At 52.3% G+C, this 22,160-nt stretch overlaps 1 protein-coding gene across 1 annotated transcript in view; it reads right to left on the reverse strand.

Annotated features, from left to right (window-relative positions):
* Positions 1-22,160, reverse strand: part of LOXL2 (lysyl oxidase like 2) — a 99,858-nt gene that overhangs the window by 21,853 nt on the left and 55,845 nt on the right. Inside the window, exons 4-7 of the mRNA XM_033228749.1 lie at positions 20,003-20,214; positions 12,469-12,691; positions 8,111-8,294; positions 1,368-1,519 (exon numbers count right to left, since the gene is read on the reverse strand). Of these exons, the coding sequence (XP_033084640.1) occupies positions 1,368-1,519; positions 8,111-8,294; positions 12,469-12,691; positions 20,003-20,214 (771 nt within the window). The remainder of the gene's footprint in view (positions 1-1,367; positions 1,520-8,110; positions 8,295-12,468; positions 12,692-20,002; positions 20,215-22,160) is intronic.

Consider the following 22,160-nt stretch of genomic DNA (forward strand, 5'->3'; position numbering starts at 1 on the left):
CTCTCTCCAATGCATCCACTTTCCTCCAGTCCTTCCCTACCCTCCCTCATCTCCTGCCTGAGCCAGAGCAGTGTTCCTGTTCTAGGTCCTAAAGCCAAGGCAAGTCTCAGAGGCTCTGGCTGCAGAATGTGGCTGCCTCGTTGCCTCTGGGGCCAGGAAAACACGTGGTCATCAAGGGCACTTCCCAAGGCTCCAAGACGTTAAGGCTGACCAGGCCTGCGATGGCCTCCATGACAGAGAGAAGGGTTGACTCTTCCGGAAGGAATCTGGACACTTCATGCACTGGGGGGCTTTTCCCATTTTCTAGAGAAGACTGGAGCGCACAGTGTAGCTGGCATGCAGTTCTAACTCAGCAAAGGACACAGCTTGCCATTCCCAGGGCCCCATGCAGGGCGCCAGCATCCTGGAAACCGTGCGGCTTTCTGGTGAGCGGGGTCTAACCTCACCAATGACAATGGAGCCTATGGGACTTCGTGGTCAGCCAGGAGCCTCTGTCCTCACCCTCTCCACCTCCTCGAGGACCCAAGGATGCCAGGGAAGGTCAGGCCCTCTCCAAGTCTCTTAAAACAGCCCAGGCATTTCCCTTTTCCTGTTCCTTTGGTTCTCAGTGGCAGCAGCACAGAGTTTTTTTTTTTTTTTTTTTTTTGAGACGGAGTCTTGCTCTGCCGCCCAGGCTGGAGTGCAGTGGCCAGATCTCAGCTCACTGCAAGCTCCACCTCCCGGGTTCACGCCATTCTCCTGTCTCAGCCTCCCGAGTAGCTGGGACTACAGGCGCCCGCCTCGTCGCCCGGCTAGTTTTTTGTATTTTTAAGTAGAGACGGGGTTTCACCGTATTAGCCAGGATGGTCTCGATCTCCTGACCTCGTGATCCGCCCGTCTCGGCCTCCCAAAGTGCTGGGATTACAGGCTTGAGCCACCGCGCCCGGCCTAGCACAGAGTTTTAAAGAACGGAACGAAGTGTGTGGCAGCCCAGTTTTTTTTCTGAACATGAATAGAGAAAACAGAACGCCTCCAGCCAGCAGAGCACAGCCAGGCTGCACAGTGTTTTGATAAGGTTATGGCTAGCCGGTCCCACGCCTGTCTTTGGAGGTGGTGAGGCAGAGGTGAGGTAACTCACATCAGATGTTAACATGCAAGGAGGCAGGGCCTTTCCAGTTCACACTGCGCACAGGGGCTTGCGCCTGCTGCCACGCCAGGGCCAGGCCCGAAGCTCAGAGGGGGAACGAAACATTGCAAATGCCAAGTGGCAATGTCTGCAGCAGTACTAGCAGCAGTGCCTGGTCACTTCCTGGGTTCACCCCAGAGCTCTGTGGCTGTACTTTCTGCAGCCTCAGTTATAGTCCCCTCTAAGTGTCCAGTCCCCTCACCTTTTTCTGCAAGCCCATGGCAGGGGTGTTGCATCTCACACCAGCGTCCTCCTCGTGGTTGCAGCCCTGAGACTCGGCGTTGAACTTGCAGTCTATGATGGATTTCTCATTGCCCGTGCACTGGATCTCATTGAGGTGGATGGGTCCAATCCCTGCAGAGGGAGAATAAACAGGTGCTATGAAAGCTTTGGAAGGAAACTTTCTGGATTGGCAAGAAAGCCCTGGACAATAAGAACATGCCTCTCCCATCCTCAGAACTCTCCCCACTGCCTCTCATAATCAGCTCAGTAACCCAAGCCTCTTCTCTCCAGAGAGAACAGTGCCGATTCTCTTGGGATTCACTTATCCCATAAGAGCAAATAAAGTTTGCTACTAATTTGCTGTGTGACCTTGGCTGATCACTCAGCCTCTCTGAATACCAGTTTTCTCTCATTCTTTTTCTAGTCCAAAGGAATTGGACTAGAAGTATACGTTTCCTTCCCGACTTTAATGTTCCATGCATTTATGAATCTCAAAGGTACGACGACTGCTGTATCTGTAAGGGTCCCTGCAAGAAACAGATGGCATGTACAAATTGGATTGAGTTAGAAAAGGGGATTTTAAAAATAAAGGTATGGATGGAGTGAAGGGAAATCACAGAGCACAGTCCAGTACTCAGGAGCTAGTGATACAGGCATAGATACCACACCTGATACCTTCTGCCTCCCTGCTAGGGGCTGTGGATTTAAAGATGGGTAAGGCAGGCCCCTGCCCCGAAGAGCTCCCAGTTCCCGGGGGAGGCAGAACTTACACAAAGGCTTGTGATATGACGTGGTCAGTAACAAAGATGAAGTTCACAACAGGTGCGCTGGGGCTCAAAGGAGGGCCCTCGATTCTGCCGGGGGGTTCTGGAGATGGCTGGTATCGAGGCTTACTGAGGCCAAAAACCAACTTCTAGATCAACCCATATTAGCAGGCAGGAGCCAAGTTTCTATTTCCTTGGAAACTCATAAATGATGCTTCCAATTCCTTGGAATGTTATAAAATGCATAAAAACGCATTGGTGACGGCGGCTGGAAGCATCAAAGGACTAGCATGGAAAGGCTGTGACAAGGCACCGATCCTAATCAGAGCCCAGGAAGCAAGCAAGGCCCACAGTTCATGGGCACAGAGACAGTCAGGAGAGAAAACCTTACGTTGGGAAAGAGCAGAAGGTTCTGTCTGGGAAACAGCTGGGCTGATCTGGTCCAAACGCCCGAGCTCTCCTCCCTCTCAGGAGGCCCTCGCTGTCTCCTGCCTCCTGGACTGCCCTCTTTCTGCCTCCATCTAAGGAGAAGCCTGCCTTGAAGAAAAACCTCCATCCTCCTTCATGGTGCAGCTTGAAAGAACTCCCACTTGTCTGAACTTTTGCTTGCTACACATCTTGCTCAAGCGGCAACGAGCTGGGCAGGCAGCCTGAGATTGAATTCAGCTTGAGGTTGAAGATTAGGTTGAATCCTTGGAGAGTGATAAAAGCTTTACCTCTACCTTCCTCATCTGTAAAAGGCCAATTAATTATAATATGTGTTTTGCCAGGTTGGGATTTTTTTTTTTGCAGGGGGCGGTGGTGGGGGAAATGAAGTCTTGCTCTGTTGCCCAGGCTGGAGTGCAGTGACACGATCTCGGCTCACTGCAACCTCTGCCTCCCAGGTTCAAGCAATTCTCCTGACTCAGCTTACCAAGTAGCTGGAACTACAAGTGTGAGCCACTGTGCCCAGCTAATTTTTGTATTTTTAGTAGAGACGGGGTTTCCCCATGTTAGCCAGGCTGGTCTCTAACTCCTGACCTCAAGTGATCTGCCTGCCTTGGCCTCCCAAAGTGCTGGGATTACAGGCGTTGAGCCACTATGCCTGGCCTGATTAAGGTTATTTCTTATTTCTCCCACTTGACATAAGCTCCTGGAGAGCAGAGTATTTGTGGAATAAATGAATTCTCCATTCCAAGATCCAGGCTGAAGAGCACTTAACCAATGTTTGTAGATTGCTAAGACTAGAGCTCAAGACTGGACAGGACAGGTAAAGCCAACTTAAGAGCCTAGCATGCCTCAGACTCAACTGGTTGGTCTCCTTCTGGCTGAATTTCTATGTAAACTTGCGTGGCTGTCTCAGACATCTGGGGACGAGGCCCTGGAGGGCAGGGCCTCCCTCCTGAAGCACATATACCCATGGTGCATCCAAGGAACGGCACAGAGAAAGAGGCCCAGCGTGGCTCACCCTCTTCCTGCCCCACTGAGTTCCGTGGGGGGTTGGGCAGGGTGGAAGACGCTCCGAAGGACATCAGACTGGGCATCTGGCTTCAGCGTGCTGTGGGCTTCTGCTTCCTTCTGCTGACCTAGGCTTGGCATTCTGCACCTTGACCTGCAGCTGTCACCTATTCCTGGGTTCTGGGGCACCCCTGAATTGCTCCTCCTCACGGTGCCTTCCCCATCTCCACCTTGGCTCTGTTCTTCTCCACATACAAACCCTGGCCTAGGTGACCACAAGGCTTGAGGCAGAATTAGGGTGCGGTGGAAAAGCCATGTCTAACATCATAGAGCAGTGTTTTTTTTTGAGGCGGAGTCTCGCTCTGTCGCCCGGACTGGAGTGCAGTGGCCGGATCTCAGCTCACTGCAAGCTCCGTCTCCCAGGTTTACGCCATTCTCCTGCCTCAGCCTCCCGAGTAGCTGGGACTACAGGCGCCCGCCACCTCGCCCGGCTAGTTTTTATACTTTTTAGTAGAGACGGGGTTTCACGGTGTTAGCCAGGATGGTCTCGATCTCCTGACCATAGAGCAGTGTTATGGCTTCCATGGGTCCAGGCCAATGAGCGGCCTGAACTGTCAACTAAGCTGGTTACAATCAGACTGTAGGAAGCACAAGAGAACAGAACAGGACATGTCACGGGTTCTGCATGTTGTAAAGCTAAGCTCTTGTTTAGAAAACCTTTGCTGGAGTTTTACATGTCACATGCATTCCTTCTTGGGGATTGCATGCAAAAGGGTTTTTAAGCCACTGCTGTAAAACTGGGTAGCTGCCCCCTCCAGTCCAGGAGCCACCAGCCACATGTGGCTATGGAGCACTTGAAATGTAACCAGCCAGTTTGTCTACTCAGGAATGCAGACAAACTGAGATGTCTGGTGTCAAATACATCCTGGATTTCAAAGACTTAGCACCAAATATGCAAATGATCTCATTAATAGCATTCATATTGATTACATGTTGAAATAATATTTTGGATACACTGGTTTAAAGAAAATACGTTATTAAAGTTAGTATCATCTTTTTAAAATTGTGGCTACTAGAAAATGCAAAGTAACATGCATGGTTCCTGTTCTATTTCTTTTCTTTTTGAGAGACAGAGTCTCACTATGTCACTCAAGCTGGAGTGCAGTGATGTGATCACGGTTCACTGCAACCTACCTCCCGGGCTCAAGTGATCCTCCCACCTCAGCTTTCGGAGTAGCTGGGACCACAGGTGTGTGCCACCATGCCGGTTAATTTTTCTCTTCTTTTCTTTTTTCTTTTCTGACATAGTCTTCCTCTGCCGCCCAGGCTGGAGTGCAGTGGCACGATCTCAGCTCACAGCAAGCTCCGCCTCCCGGGTTCACGCTATTCTCCTGCCTCAGCCTGCAGGAGACCATAGGCGCCTGCTACCGCGCTACTTTTTTGTACTTTTAGTGAAGACGGGGTTTCACCATGTTAGCCAGGATGGTCTCGCTCTCCTGACCTTGTGATCTGCCTGCCTCAGCCTCCCAAAGTGCTGGGATTACAGGCGTGAGCCGCCGCACCCAGCCCATGCCTGGCTAATTTTTAAAAAATTTTTGTAGAGGGGGGTCTCACTATGTTGACGAGGCTGGTCTTGAACTCCCAGGCTCAAGTGATCCTCCTGCCTCTGCTTCCCAAAGTCCTGGGATTACAGGCGTGAGTCCTGTTCTGTTTCTATCGGACAGCACTGGTCTAGTGTTGGAACTTGTCTAATGCTCCAACTTCTTCACCAAGTATTTGTTCTGCTGACCCTACTGATTCAACTGGAACACATTCATTCCTTCTTTACAACGTCAACAGCTCTGGAGCGCTGCGTGCTGGCAGACTTGGCACTAAGGACACAGAGATACAGATACAGGTGTGCCCTCATGTGGCATGCAGCCTTACAGGGAGGTGGAGGCACCAACAGGCAGTTGGAGTCCCGATGTGGGCAGGAGTCCTGAGGCACAGAGAGCAGAGCCTGACCAGGACCTCATATCTATGCTGGCGAGGCTGGAGTCAGTCAGAGCTGCAGGTGCTGTGCGTCCAGCCACCTCGTTTCACAGTGAAGAATCTGAGGCCCAGAAGGTTGCTCAAGGTCACCAAGCAAGCAGGTGGCCGGGCAGGGAGGAGGACTCAGATTGCCCGACTCCCAGTCATTGCCCTTTCACGTCTCCTGGCTGTGGGTGTGGTCACTCAGTCCATCAGCTAGAGCCAGGGCTGAGGGGCTGACCCTGTCTGCTCTGTGACTTGATATTAAATGTGGTACTTTTCCCTTTCTGCCTACTGGAGTTACTCCGCCCAGCATGACAGGAGATGATCAATCATCCACTGGTTCTTTGCAGGACAGCATCAAAAATGCCAAATGCCTCTTTCTCCTAGAGTTCTGCAGGCCCCTGGAAACCTCTGGCTGCTCTGGGCAGTGAAATAATTAGGTCACATAGCACACACCCATGATAAATGGAATGTTTATGTCATCGAGGGCCTGTTTATTCCTCAGAATGAGTGGACTCTGTCCTGTAGGCCCTGGGAGAGCACAAACCCACACGTTGGCCAATCAGTAAATAACTGCAGGGATAGTCAAGATCCAGGGAGGCCGAGTGCAGTGGCTCATGTCTGTAATCCCAGCACTTTGGGAGACTGAGGTGGGTGGATCACTTGAAGTCAGGAGTTCGACACCAGCCTGGCCAACATGGTGAAACCCCGTCTCTACTAAAAATACAAAAATTAGCTGGGTGTGGTGGTGCACACCCATAATCCCAGCTACTTGGGAGGCTGAGGCAAGAGAACTGCTTGAACCAGGGAGGCGGAGGTTGCAGTGAGCTGAGATCGCACCACTGCACTGGGTGACTGAGTGAGACTCTGTCTCAAAAAAAGATCCAGGGGATCCTGAGGAGCTCACCATGCCCAGGGAAGGAGCACTGTTATATGGCCCAGTGGAAGCTGCCAGGTGGCACAATGTGACTCAGAGTACACCCCAGACCCCCAAACTTCAGTGCACACCTGGAAGCTTGCACAGACTGGAGAACAGAGGCAGAGAGACATTCTGAACGTGAACAGGACTGGGCCAAGGTGGGCATAAGGAAGAAGCCCACGTCTGAGAGTTAGAAGACTTGCCTTTCAGTCTTTCTCTGCTGGCAATGATTGGGGTGACCTCAGACTTGTTCTCCTCATTTCTTGCACTAGAGGACCTGAGGTTTCTCCAGCAGTACTGCCCATGATTCCAGGACTCTCTCTAGGCCTCTGGAATGCAGGCCTCCTTCCAACATCAGGTGACCCTGTAAGAGTTGACCAGTTGCAGGCCAGGATGTGGGGATGCCGAAGAAGGTAACAACCAATGGCACTAGACAGATGAGCTCCACTTCTAGAAGGGGGAAAGCTCCACGGTCTTTGACTCAGCTGGAGGTTAAGTTCAATGCAGGATTCTAGAGCCTCACACCAAAAACCACTGGACGTGGTGTCAGGCCCTGGGCTAGTGAGGACTATCATTTCCTCCAGGCTGTGATCAGTGACCTCACCACATTCCTTTCTGTGGGGTGATGGCCCGACATCTGACACTATGGAAATATCCCCTCCCCACTGGACAGGCCACCCCACCCCTTGTCTGTAGCCCATTCTGCTTCCTACCCATCCTTTCCCAGCCATAGCAGCCGACGGTCTGCAGCGGCCTCCCTGCTGGTCAAGGCTGAAAAAATTCCAGGAAATGACTAGGACGTCTCTCGCTCAAGTCACAGTTGTCTCGGGGAGGGCTGGGCACTCCTAGACTGCACAGTCTGTTTGGGGTAAAAACTCCTGTTCAATGACCAAGGCTTGCAAGGATAAGTGGTGTTCATGAGGCTTCCTGGGGAGGGGAAATGGCCTCTTCTGTGTCGTCTTCTAGCTGCAACATCACTTTCCACCAAGAGACCCACTTGAAAGCCTCCTTTCCCTCTGTTTTTTTGCTCACACGAAAGATTTGTTCAGGACAGTTAATAAAAAGCAGGCCCTTTCTTAATTAGTCTGAGGACATCCGGAGGGCGGCATCTTGTTCCCTTTCTCTGCTGTCAGGGAGGGACTGTGTGCAGGGCTGCTCCGGGGAGGAAAAGTAAGATGGCATTTGGTCCTTTTGTTGTACAGAGTGGTTCAGTCTGGTGAACTCGGAGGCCCTCTCCTGCAGGAGGAGCCTGAGAACCCCGGCTTTTTTGGTGGGGCAGCAGAGATCACTGGGTTAGGAGCTGGGAGACCCATGGGGGAGTATTCATTGGCCACTAATATGTTATCTCACCTTGGACGTTTACTCCGTTTTTTGGGCCTTAGCTTCCAAATCCATAAAATAGGGTCTCAATGTTCTCCAAGACCCCTTTCAGCTCTGTCTAGAGAGAGGCCTGGGATTCTCTCCCAGGCAGTCGCCAAAGGGAGGAGGGAAAGTGAGGACTGCCTGAGAGCTCACGGCCAGCAGCCAGGCTGTGCTCACGGCACCATGTTCCCGGCAAGAGAGGCCCCCTCTAGCCTCCCCATTCCTTACCTTGCCCAAGTCGGGAGCCAGTGACTGCCTCTTTGGCACTCCCAAAGCCCAGCTCTCTGCAGACCACACTGGCCGACACCAGGTCCCACTTGTCGTCGCAGACGGTCCCCCATTCTCCATTTTTGAGCACCTCCACGCGGCCCTCCCCGATGTAGGCACCGCCTCGCAGTCGCACCAGGGGTTGCTAAAGAGACACACGGTCCTGCTGAGTACAGATGCTGATGCACGTTCAGTGGGTGACCACTGTCCCCTCCCCCTCCCTTCCCCGCCACCCTGTTCCCAGGCCAGGCACTCAGTCTGAGAGCTGCAACTGTGCTTGATGTATGGATGTGTGTGTGTGTGTGTGTGTGTGTGTGTGTCATGGGTGTGTCGGGCTGTGGGAGCTTCCTCTACAGAGACAGCTCTGTTGCAAGCTCCCTTTGCAGCCCTCGCATGGAGCTTCTGTCCTGGTCGCCTGGGGAGCCCATCGGGGACCATCAATCATTCACCACCCCAACCTATGCGTGGCACAACCTTCCATCAGCACTTCCCCCACTAACTCCAGAGCCTCATGCTTTAGAGCTAGAGAAAGAAGCGCCTACCCTCCAAAGTCTGCAGATTCCAAATGGATCATAATTCTTTCTTATAACAAGGCTGCTTCTAAGCAAGTTTGGATGAACCTTGCTTATGACACAGTGCTACAGTCTAGGCCTGCAGAGACTCCACAGTACTAGGCAGGCACTGGAACGATTTTGCTATGCACAGCAACCAGAGGCAGGAGGGAGCAGACAGGAGAATGGGAAGACAGGGAGCTGGAAAGCCAACCTTCACACAGCCATGACTCAGAGAACGGATGGGGAGCCTCATACTGATTTGTCCCAGGGCTGGGGGCATGCCCAGCCTCTCCTGATTTGACTCCAAGTCCAAACTGGCCTGACTCCAGAAGATGCAGCCAACCAGCTATGCAGAGAGGGTGGAGAATTACAGTTTGAACACCCCTAGTGTTCACTGACAGTCTGGAAGCTTTCATCTCCTTGTGGGCTTTACTGAGTTAGACAGGAGTAAGACACTCTCTACGTCTTGGTCACAGTGGATCATGTCTTACAAGATGGGAGCTGGGTCACTTGACTCCAGCTGTCCACATACCTGGGTTTGCATCCGTTTCTCTGCATGTGTGCACGTGCACGTGCATGTGTGGCACATGTGTGTGTGCAAGCTCACCTGCATGCATGCTGCATGTATGCGCGTGTGTGTTTTGGAGGAGGCTCAGAAGCCTGCGAGGTTCTCAGCTACTGTTGATGCTCAATTCAGCTCCACAGAGGGAGTGACGGAAGACTGTGTAGCCACTCTAAGTGTGTCACCTCAGACCAGTGTCATTGCCTGCCCTGGCCTATGTTGTCCTCAGCCCATAAGTGCCTTCACCCTACCACTGATGGCCAGGGCGAGACAGGCCTGGGTGGAGGTGACCTTTTCAAGCATTCACGTCCACCAGCTACGTTGAGGGGGATGGCATCATACAAGAACCTGCCTCTCCACCAACTGTACCTTGGGGCTGGCCATGACAGGGTGGGGTGCTGGGACAGCACCCAGATTTACAGACCTCAGGGACTGCTCTGACTCTGGCAGTATGGGGAGAAGAAAAAAGGGGAAAACACCCAGTGGCTGCAGGATCTTTTAACCTATAGCTTTAAAAAAACACCCCAAACAGAACAAAACGAGTATAACTGCTGGCTGGCTCCAAGCTCTGTTTTCTGCAGAATGGTGGCCTCCTGCTTCCCTGACCTCCCTTCTCAAGCTGTCTTCCCACAGAGTGGACCATCCATGACCTAAGCTTAACGGAGGCAGAGTGTCAAATAACCTCGCCCCAGCCCGGCAGTGGCCAAGCAGTCAGCTGGCCCCAGAGGAAAGAAAGAAACCAAGGGAAAATATGATGTAAGGCACGCTCGCTCTGTTTTAATTGCTTTGGTATGAACTTGATTCCTTTGCTTTAAACCGCACAGTAGAGGAATTCCAAGACAGTAGGATCTGGTATTCTGGATGACACACAAGGAAAGCTCAGAGGCTCAGGCTGAGGCTGTGGAAAGGATGTGGCCATCAAATCATACACAGGGGGCAAGGAGGGTGGAGGTTTAGGGGGTGGTGGGCTGACTGTCGGAGGAGGGGGAAGTGGCGCTGTCCAGGTATGTCCTGGAGGCATACATATGATGGTGTGGTCACCTCTGTGCTCTTCAGAGGCCCTTGAGGGGACAGAGGAGGCAGGGCCTCCTGAAAGTGCCAGGACGTTACTCCGAATAGTTCCCACTCCCCCTGGTTGAGGAGTGCTGGGCTCACAGCATGCATTCTAGTCCCCTCACTGAAGGCTCAGTCTTTTGTTCAAATCACCACCAAGCCTGGGAAGGGGGAACCAAGTGTGGTTTATCCAGCTCTTGCCATGGTGTCCTTTTATATTGGAGGAGTGTCATCACCTCCTTTCCAGAGCAGGTCTCAACAAAGAGGGGAGACTGCAGAGGGGAGAGGGGAAAGAGGGAGGGTAGACGAGAGGAGACAAAGGGCATGGCTGGGGGAAGGCTGGTTGGCTCAGCCCCTGCTGCTCCTGCTCAGCTGCCTGGACCTGGCTGACACACCTGGTTGACACACTCTCTGCCCCCACCCCAGAGCCCTTCTCCCTCCTCTGGCTCCCTCTTATCCCCGACTTGGTGACAGCCCAACTAGAACTCACCCCTGCCAAGGTGATGATTACTACGACCATCACGCTAATCAGATGCTGTCTCGTCTACTCATGCCGAGTCAGCAAACAGTGCACTAAGACTGAGGTTTTACCTGGCACAGGGAATCAGCCCCTGAGAAATGATCAGTCACTTCTCCTATCCCTCCCTCTCCTCTTCCCAGTTGCTGTTCCCACCCACTCACCAGATATTAGCTGTTTCCTGAACACAGAAATCACAAAGACCCTTTGATGGATACAGGAAGAAGGAAGAGGAGGAGAAAGAAAAGTGAATCAAGAAGAGACAGATAGGGCACCTGCTCTTTTTCAGAGGCTGGGTCAAGCCTGCCGTGGTTGGGGTACTTTACTTGTTCTAGAAAATCGGCCCGTTAGGCCAGGCACGGTGGCTCACGTCTGTAATCCTAGCACTTTGGGAGGCCAAGGTGGGTGGGCCAACTGAGGTCAGGAGTTCAAGACCAGCCTGGCGAACATGGTGAAACCCCGTCTCTACTAAAAATACAAAAATTAGCAAGGCATGGTGACGGGTGCCTGTAATTCCAGCTACTCGGGAGGCCGAGGCAGGAGAATCACGTGAACCCAGGAGCCGGAGGTTGCAGTGAGCAGAGATCATGCCATTGCACTCCAGCCTGGCAACAAGAGTGAAACTCTGTCTCAAAAAAAAAAAAAAAAGAAAAAAGAAATCAGCCCATTGAAATGGGGCTGTTACTTTATATGGGAAGATGTTCATCTACATTTTAGGAATACACTCACACACAGCCCCACACACACACCCCCACACCACCCCACACACTCACACACCCACACACTCACCCACACACCCCCCCACACAGCCCCACTCACCCCCTCACACACACACCTTCACATACACCCCCCATACATACACTCCCCCACACCCCCACACATACACCCCCACATACACACCCCCCCACACTCATATATACACCCCCACATACACACCCTCACACACACACCCACACTCCTACACACACCCACACACAACCCACACACCCCCCCACACACACCCCACACACTCATACACCCCCACACACTCATACACCCCCACACCACCCCACACACTCATACACCCCCACACACACCCCCCACACACTCATACACCCCCACACACACTCATATACACCCCCACACACTCATAACACACTCATACACATACATGCACGTGCTGTTTCACATAAGTATAATGTGACTAATGTATGGATGACTTAGGATAATGGCAGGTTTTCTACCTTGGTGGAAGCTTTTTAAAATTGTTATCCTTTCTGTTGCAAAATAAACCAAACATGCTTGAAAACGTGTCGTTGACTGCATGTGCTTTTCAGAGTTGGGTCACATTTCCAGTTCTCCTTTGGGAACTGTGCAGGGGCGCAAGGTCCCTGTTGCACACCCTTCATCATCTGCTCCTGCCGGGTAAGCAGACAGCGCACAAACAGCCTATGACAACTGATGCTGGGGTAGTCTTCTCCCCCAGATGGTCCTTCTCTGCAGAGGGCGCTCAGGTCTCAGAGTAAAGCAGCCATGATGGTGATTCTCAGCTGAGGCCACCCTTCCTCACTCTCCTGGGGGATCCTGCCTACTCCCTCAACACCTCCCATCCTCTCCAGGTGCCAAGTGGCCACACCTCATGCCCTGTCCTCACCTCTGGCTTGTAGGCTTTCCGGAATCTCGAGGGTCCGTCAGGGCTGAAGACCTGCCCAGGCACACAACTCACCACGGCCGGCAGCCCATTCTCACAGGTGACATTCTTCATGGGGTCCAGTGACACCTGGGGGCCCAGCTTGCAGCTGGAGATGTGCGCCTCTGTGCCGGTGCAGTCCATGGAGAATGGCCAGTAGCGCTGTTTCCTCCGTGAGGCAAACATTCTGCAGACGGTGGGAGGGGACAGGTGATCAGGGCATCATGACACCTATCCTGATTCCTTCTGCAACGAGGCAGAACAAGAGAGACTGGGCCCTGCTCCTGGAGCTCAGCCCTGCTTCACAGAGGGGTCCTAGCTCAGTCCATTCAGCCAGCATTCACTGAGCACCTCCTAATGCCAGGCGCCACACTGGGCACTGGGGGACAGGACCCACAGTGTGGACAAGGCCTCCTGCCCTCAGGCAGCTTTCATTCTAAGAAAGAAAGGACTTACTCAATGTAGTGAAGTAATAATAATAATGAAGCCCAAGAATACAGAATGCACAAAGGTAATTAAAACAGGTGAGATCCCTGGTCCTAGAAAACCCCTCACAGTCTAAGGTAAACCATTTGTTTACCCTAACTCTTCAGATAATTTCAACATAATTTGTTGTCATTCTGTTTTTTGTTTTTTTTTTTTTTTTTGAGACACAGTCTCACTCTATCCTCCCAGGCAGAAGTGCAGTGGTGTAATCACTGCAACCTCTGCCTCCCAGGTTCAAGCAATTCTCATGCCTCAGCCTCCTGAGTAGCTGGGACTACAGGTACCCACCACCATGCCAAGCTAATTTTTGTATTTTTAATAGAGACGGGGTTTTGCCATGGCCAGGATGGTCTCAAACTCCTGATCTCAAGTGATCTGCCTGCCTTGGCTTCCCAAAGTGCTGGGATTATAGGCGTGGGCCAATGCGCCCAGCCTGTTGTCATTCTTTAGCTTTATTTTTCTTTGTCAATGAGCAGTACAAGCTGATTGCTAAACTCTGCCAGTGCTATGCAAGATTAAATTTGTATTTCCAATGAGAAGCAATGAAAACAGTCTTAAATTACTCCATCTGCTGAATCAAAGTACAATCTGCCTAGCAGTAGAAATTATAATGGAACAAAACTGCTGCTTCCTGCACCCAGGAAGATAAGTGAGGTTGAGGTTGTCTCTGTACCACATTCTAGGGAAGCCCTTAGCCTGCATTGCTAGCACAGGCAAAGTATTCCTTTGTATGTTTCTTTTTTTTTTTTAAGGCAGAATATGGACGCAGGTAATTCAGTGTTTTTTTTTTTTTTTTTTTTTCCTGAAACAGTAACCAACTGATAAGTAATAGATTGGCTAACAAAAAGGATACTGTACCTCAGTTTCTCATGTCCAAAATCAGAAGTAGTAACAGTATCTACTTCACTAGATTGTTATGACAGTTTATTTGTTGTTTTGTTTTTTTTTTTTTTGAGATGGAGTCTCACTCTGTTGCCCAGGCTCAAGTGCTTTGGCGCGATCTCGGCTCACTGCAACCTCCGCCTCCCAGGTTCAAGCAATTCTCCTGCTTCAGCCTCCTGCGTAACTGGGATTACAGGTACCTGCCACCACACTGCCTAATTTTGTATTTTTAGTAGAAACAGGGTTTCACTGTTTTGGCGAGGCTGGTCTCGAACTCCTAACCTCAGGTAATCTGCCTCCCTTGGCCTCCCAAAGTATTGGGAATTATAGGCATGAGCCACCACGTTGGGCCATAAATCTGTATTTGAAGGTAGTGTCCAAATTTCTGCAAAGTCATATCATTGTAAGGAGGTCTTGGCAGGAGACTCCTTCACCTCATCTGGGTTCCCATGACTCTAGCCCTTAAGCAGAGGCTAGCACTCTGGAGAGGTTGAGGTCTTCTGGGACCAGGGTGGTCTCGAACTCCTGACCACAGGTGATCTGCCCACCTCTGTCTCCCAAAGTGCTGGGATTACAGGCATGTGCCACTGCGCCTGGCCTGTGGTGACAGTTTAAATTCGTTAATACTTGTCATTTAAAATAGTGCCCAGATACAGGAAAGGCTACATAAGAGTTTGTGAAATAAATAAGTAAATAAATAAAACTGTATTTGGTTAAAGAAAAAAAGAAAAAGAAGAGTGAGAGGAGGGAGGGATTCCGTGGTTGGAGTGATGAGAGACGATTTTACGGAAGAGAAGACTTTAAATTGGGCCCTGAATGATGGTGGAATTTGAAACAAAGGAGGTCCAGGAAGGCCCTGCTGCCTGCTCATGCCAACCCAGTTTTTCAGGGCCCATGTGCTTGTCCCTGCATGGCAGGACCCAGTGACATGCCAGAAGGAGACAGCAGAGGGGGCCTCGCTGGGCAGGCTGACCCCAAGACAGGGCAGAGGCGAGATCCCATCCCTGCTGGTCCAGCAGCCTTGGAAGTACCTCCTTTATCTCAGTGTGAATGGGGTGTGAAGACAGAGGAAGGGCAAATCCTACAAACACAGTTATCATCTCTCCTTAACCCAAATCTGAGACTTGTTAGAATTCTAGCGTGCCTGTGAATGCAATGACACGGAATCTTGCCGAGGACTATCCTGGCAAATCCAGGGTGCGTGCTCACCACAGCGGCAGCCCAGAGCAGAGAACTGCTCAGGAGGGCTATTAATAATTCCAGGAACCACTGCCCTCCCGACACACTTCCTGCAAGGCCCCTGCACTTGGAAGCCTACAGCATGTTCCATGACGCCCCGACAAGGGGCGGGAGAAGATACTCGGGGGGAACACTAGCTGCTCAAGGATTGGTCAGACCTCACCGCCTGCCTTGGCTCAGGAAAACCCCTCTGCTTCTAGCCGTCAGTCAGCGCCACCCTCTCCAGGAACAGATGTCCTGCGTTCTAACTGGACAATGCAGAGCCCACAGCAAACAACTGTCCCCAGCAGCCCAGATCCCTCTGACATCAGCCCCCAGGAATGTGCTGCAGACCCTCTAGCACATTCAGGTCTCGCCGAGGCGCCGCTCCCCTCCTCCATCCCAGTGTTTCACTGGGGACAGGCCTCTGAGCTGCAGACAGAGGCCCTCGGAGGGTGGTGGATAGCCCACCCGGCTCCAGGCCTGGAGACTGGAGGGGTGACTGGAGTGAGTGAGGCAGCCTTGGGTGGAGTGGAGCGGGAAGCCTGCCTGTGAAAGAGGCAGCTAGGCCAATAGCTGGACTGTAGGAAGAACACGAAGCTGGACTGATTCAACCAAGAGTCCTACCCACCGGCGCTCCCCTGACCTAGAGTGAAGGCAGATGTGGGATTCTGCCAGCTGCTGAGTACAACTATTTCCATGATGCTTTCTGGAAGTGGGGAAATAGCACAGGATGGATTTGAGATGGACTTAAGCTAAAACCCCATAAGCCCCCACTTTGATGTTCTCGGTCTCTTAGAATTAGTGTCAGCTCAGAACCAGTGGCACTAGTCCAAAAGATCTGATTATTTCCTTTTCTCCAACGCACGCTCATCCTGGTGAAAGGTGCCTTTGGAGAACTGGGAGAAAGAATACAGTATAAATTTCTGGCAGGGTACCAGGGTGCTTCCTTGAGGGTACCCAGCCTTTCCCTCATTCAAGAACTGGTAAAACTGGCTCAAGTATGGGAATGGATTGAGGGGTCATGACTCTGCTTTTATGATTCGGGATAGACTTTTGTTTGCTCGGCCTAGAACTTTTCTGCTTATACAGATTATTAAGTACGAACTTAGTAGGCTTCCTGTCTATTTCACTTCGAGGAACACCATGATCAACCAGCCAACACCACAGGTCTGCAGCAGTCAGACTGATCGCTGCTTTGACTCCACTGTCCAATAGGGTCAGCACGTCCACCTTTGGCAGTACTACAGCCACGGGACCCCTGCCACCCTGGAGCCAATTACTCCCATCGCATTCAGGTTACTAGTTCAGTGGCTGCTGTTCCTGCTGTGACTCCTGGCCTTCAGAGAAGAGTGATCACAGCTCCTCAAGGAGGCTGGGGCTCCTTTCATATATTTACTTTTCACCATCAAGGTGAAAGGCATGTCCTCAGGACAGTGTGGGTGAGGAGGTCTTAAAGGTAAGATCCATTCTAACATTCAACCTCCCTAAGCTTTTGAATTCTGTCTTCTACACACAACAGAGGCAGGGTCAGCATTTCTGCTTACTCACTGTGGGCCACACTTTGGTCCACATTTCAGACAATCAACCAAGCAAACCGCTGGAGGCCTTTCTAACTTCCTGAGCTGCAACATTAAATGCAGAATCTCTGCTTAGAGAGCTCATTTCAATTAAATGATGTCAGTATTGAGATCCTACTTTCGGGAGAACAAAATCATGAGTACAAAATGCTCCCTCCCGGCACCAGGAATGGGGACCTGCAGTTTAAGCTTCATTAGCTTCAAGGTACATGCATTGAACCCCAGCCCAATGTGGAAGTCAGTGCCATGGCCAAGCCAATCAGAGAGCAGCCCTTGGTGAGGAGCCCCTGACTCTATCTGTGGCTGCAGAGGCCTCTGGGGTGTGTGCAGGTAACTGGGGGGTATTAGTCCATTCTCATGCTACTAATAAGGACATACCCGAGCCTGGGTAATGTATAAAGGAAAAAGGTTCAATAAACTCAACAGTTCCACATGGCTGGGGAGGCCTCACAATCACGGTGGAAGGTGAAGGAGGAGCAAAGGCACGTCTTACATGACAGCAGGCAAGACAGCGTGTGCAAGGGAACTGGCCTTTATAAAACCATCAGGTCTCATGAGACTTATTCGCTATCATGAGAACAGCATGCGAAAAACCCAGTTCCATGATTCAGTTACCTCCCACTGGGTCCCTCCCACGACATGTGGGGTTATGGGAGCTACAGTTCGAGATGAGATGTGGGTGGGGACACAGCCAAACTGTTATCACTGGGGGAAGCAGAGGTGCTGAGGGAGAGCTGCAGTTGGAGGCCGGGGGCAGCTCTAAGGCTTCCGAGTGGGCACCAGCCCAGCAGGTTCACAGAGGGAGCCAGTCCAGTAAGGCAGCAGTGGGGCGGGGGGCCCAAGGTGGGGGGCCCTCAGGGGTTAAGCAGGTGAGTTTCTGAGGCTATAGGGACCTTGGTGGATACATGGAGATTACTAACTCCACCCCAGACTGAGAATTACTTTGAAAATAATTTCCTGCATTGAGTGGGCACTGCTGCATGGTGGGAGGGAAGAGGTCCCTTCTTGGGCCTCAGAGGTGTGCTGCCAGCAACAGCAGCCACAGACTGTAGGAAGAGGGAAAGGGACACGGGAAAGATGCAACCGGAAGCCACTGCTTCAAGTGCCAGGCAGGGGGATGGTCCTCAGTCTGGCTTCCAGAGCGCTGCAGTCCTCAGCCTCTGAGCAGGGCCCATTGATATCCCTAGCCCCAGGCCAGTCCTGCCCCAGCCCTCAGACTGGCCAGTGCTTCTGAGCTGGCCCTGCCCCAGGGAGAATAGGAGCTGCAACGGGGCCAGCAGGTAGCGACTGCTGGGTGGTGCTCTCCCTGGAGCAGACCTGGGCTGTCCTGCAGGCTCTGCTGGGTGTGGGCTGTGACACCCTGAGTCTACTGCCCTTCAGGCCTCTTCCATGCAGATCCAGGGCTTAGGCCAGTGGTCTCTGAGCCTTACAATTCCCTCAGAGTCCTAGCCCTTTGCTGGCAGTTTATCCCCAACAGCCCACAGAGGCACAGAAAGTCTTCCCAGCACCTTTCTCTTTGGGGCACATGTAGGCCTAACTGTCAACTGACTCCCAGACACGAACACAAAATGACAGGGACAAGCAGAGAAGGTGATGCTTCCCCTCCAACTCTTCCGCTAGGAAGGCCGCCTCATCTCTCCAGCTAGAAGGCTGCAGGAGGGGCTGGTTTCCAGCAGCTTCTGTTCTTCATCTCCCATCCTGCAGACAGCACCACCCACCACCCCCTCCTTGGCTCGCTCTCAGCCTTGGAAGCCTCGTCCTCCCCGTCCTTGAAAAGGCAAAGCCATAGACGCGAGGTTGGGAGAGGCAGGGAGGGGGTTCCAATCCATCACGTAACAGGATTACCCAGGGCCCAGCTGCTGAAACTGGCCTAAGATCAACTCCTCAAAAGCCAAGAAGGACTCTGGACTGGCCATGGTTGGGAGATGGCTTCCAAACGTCATCTGAATGAGGCGCGTGCTGTCCAGCTCGGAACTGTGCCAGGCTAGGGGCACTGGTAGGGCCAGCCAGGTAGGAAGCCTGCCAGGGAGGGGGTTTGCTTTTCTTGGCTCCCATTGGTAAGAAAAGCTGAGAAGGTGTCACCCAGGAAGGAGTCAGGTGGGAGTTCTCCAAAGTATTCAGAGGATGGCGACTCCTGGTGCCAACAGGAAGGTCTGGGCCATGTCTGGGGACTGGGATCACCATGGTGGTCACCCTGGGGTGTTGTGTGCTTACCCAACTGGGCAGCTCTGTGGCCGCACTCATTCACCCACATAGGGGGTTGGGGGCTGGGATCAAAGTATGGCCCACCCCATCCAAGCAGGGCTGGGCCAGGGTCAGGGAGGGATACGTGGTCTGCCCAGCACCCCAGAGAGCTGGTGAGTAGAGCTGGGGCTTCAAGTCAGGTCTCCTGACATGGAAGCCATGTCTTTTCTTCCTCTGATTTGGAAGGAAAGAGACAGTGCTAAGAGTCTGCACAGCTGGACACAGGGGACCTCCAGAGGCCAGGATCTGCCCCTTCCTGGTTCTATCACCTTTCTCCAGTTTACTCAATTCTAAAATAGACTATTTCCCAGTGGTGTTGTGAGGATTAAATGACTGAGAATAGTGCCTGCCATACTGTAAGCCCTTAGTAAAGAGACGCTACTATTCCTATCATTATTAACAGGAGGGAGGAAGACCCCATGACCAATCAAGTACCCCAAGTATATGCAGCCATCAGCTTGTTGGGGTGCTGGAATCCTTCCACTGGACACCCCTTAAGTCAAACGACTCCAGGTTCTGTCCCTGTCTACTTCTTTCCCCCACTGGGAAATATTAACCTTAGAGACCATCACAGCATTGTCAGATTTAACTGGGATTGGATGAAGTGAGATGCATTGATCAGTTTCTCAACTACCTGCTGCAATTTCCAGATTTCTCAGAAGAATCATTTGCCGAGGGCACGTAAACATTTCTTCTTAAGTTGGTGTTGTCTCTGCTCGGCCTGGCCAGGGTATTGTCCTAGTTTAGCTCATGCAGTCCCTGAGCTGGCCGGCAGCACCCCGAGCTGGGGTTATCTGGAATGGGGGTACCTTGCACCTCACTGCTGCAATATGCCTTCCCTCAGGCTACTCTAGGGATTAGGGTCTATCTCCTATAGACGCGTGAGTTCCTCAAAGGTAAGGATGCCACGGGGCGCCCTTGAACTTGCTGCCTGGCCTGGCCCAGGAGCTCTGTGCAGGCTGCCTGCAGGGATACTAGCTGGCCTGGCCATGCCTGGCCAAGGAAAGGCCACAGCCAGGGTGGACTCTTTTAACTAGGAAGGCAGGGCAGATACCCTCAAAACCACCTGTTTGGTGCAGTCCTCTTACTTGTACACTTTGGTGTTGTATGTCCTCTCCCCAGGGAAGCCGAACATGCCGCAGACCACGCGGGAATTCTTGGCCGTCCAGTGCTTGTCACAGATCTGCTTCCAGGTCTTGCCCTCCTTCACCTCCACGTAGCCCTCTGTCACTGGGGTGCGCTTGCGGTAGGTCGAGAGGATGGCTCGAATCCGAATGTCCTCCACCTGGATATTCAGGTTCTGGGAAGAAGGAGGTGTGGAAGGAGAGGGTTACCCTTCTGGCCTGGCTGCAGACACACCAGGCAACCAGTCCTTCTTTAGCAATTACCAGCCGGGCCTGCTGCTGGCCTGCCTGTGCCCTTGGGCCCTGCAGTAAGCTCTGGGCACCTCCGAGGGGCACACGGCCCAAGCTGCAGTTAGAAAGCGCTATGCATGGGAGGTAGTGAGGCTGCCAGGACCCAACAGGGAGTGGGGTGACCTGGAACAATCAGAGAAGACTCGGAGAGCCCATGGGCTTCTCCCACATCCAAACCTAAGATCTTGGAGAGCAAAGGACAGCGGACTCCTCCTGCACAGGCCTCGAAATAAATGCATGGGAGAGAAAGTGTTCTTTGAATGTGGATTTTGCATTTCACTCCAAAGTACTTGTGTATGTGCCTGTGTGTCTGTGTGTGTCTCCCTGATTCATCTTTCAGTAAAACTTGAGTTTCAGATAGAGGAGCCCCAGATGTCCTGAAGCTGGTGGTGCCACCCTGCAGACTACCTTATACCCCAGGGGTGGGCATTTCTCTGTTCAAAAATCCTTAGAGAGGCCTGAGAGAAGGGACAGGGCTTAGAGAGAAAGGAAGCAGAGATTCCTGGCGTTGAGTGTACTGTGTGCAGAGACCCACACCTGCCTGGCAGGGATCAGGGAGGTAGGGTTGGGGACAACTATTTGGCTGCAGCAAGGAAAGGAGAGACTGCAAACACTTTGAGGTTCCCTTCCCATACCCACCCCACCCATCTATCTGTGGAGTAAAGGACAGGGGCTGGGGTCAGGGTTGGAAAAATTAATTGGCAGGGCTCTTTGGGAGGAAGTAGAGGAGGGCTGGAGGGGCATGGGCGGGAGGAAGGCGCCTGCCTCCCTGCCACATGAGCGCTCCTCCTCTCTCGACGTGGAGCTGGAATGTCCCTGTACCACCTAGACCTCCCGGGGATCTGGAGGAGAGGGGGCCTCAAGAGGCTAAGCTGGATGAGAGGAGCAGAGGTTCCCTGGAGTTACGGTGGCACTTTTTAATGCCTTTCCAAGACATGCCATAACAGGCTCCAAATTCTATGGAACGCCCTCCCGAATCAGTCACGGCCAGCCTTCACCAGCTCTTCCAACAGTCCCTGACTGAGTCCCTGCCTCCGTCTGTCTGCCACGGGGCCAGTCACCAAAGAGCCTCTTTTTTCTTTTAATTGATTAATTCTTAATCTTCTTTGAGGCAGGGTCTCACTCTGTTGCCCAGGCTGGAGTGCAGTGGTGTGATCAGGGCTCACTGCCGTTTCCATATCCTGGGCTCAAGCAATCCTCCTGTTTCAGTCTCCCAAGTAGCTGGGAGTACAGGTGTGCACCACCATGCCCAGTTAATTTAAAAATATATTTCAGAGACGAGGTCTCACTATGTTGCCTAAGCTAGTTTCGAACTCCGGGCCTCAAGGCTTCCTCCTACCTCAGCCTCCCGAAGTGCTGGAATTACAGGTATGAGGCACTGCAGCCGGCTCTTTCTAAAACACAGATCTAACCTTGTCCCTTGGCTAGCTCCTCTTTGTCTATGTAATACCCTAATATTAAGCAAAATGCTCTCAGCCATTCAGGACTGATTCCACCTATGCCTCCAGCCCCCTCACTGTTCCTAGCTTCACATGGATCCGCAAACACCATGAATTGCAGCATATACTAGCAACAGCTACTGCAAAGCACGCGCCAGGTGCCCAGCCCTATGCGAAGTGCGTTCTCCTACTTAACCCTCGCATGCTGTAATGAGGTGGTTGATAGCTATTACCATCCCCATCTTACAGATGAGAATACCAGCTGACTCCAGTTCCCTCCCGAGGTGCAAGGGAAGACACACACACTGTGAGTGGGTCAGGGACTGGGAGGTGGGGCTGGTCCAAGCGGGGCTGGAAGGCAGGAGGAACCCAGCACCCCAACTGCCCCAGCC

Source organism: Trachypithecus francoisi, unplaced genomic scaffold (genome assembly GCF_009764315.1).
Source record: "Trachypithecus francoisi isolate TF-2019V2 unplaced genomic scaffold, Tfra_2.0 Contig01440, whole genome shotgun sequence".
In the NCBI taxonomy this organism is placed as follows: domain Eukaryota; kingdom Metazoa; phylum Chordata; class Mammalia; order Primates; family Cercopithecidae; genus Trachypithecus; species Trachypithecus francoisi.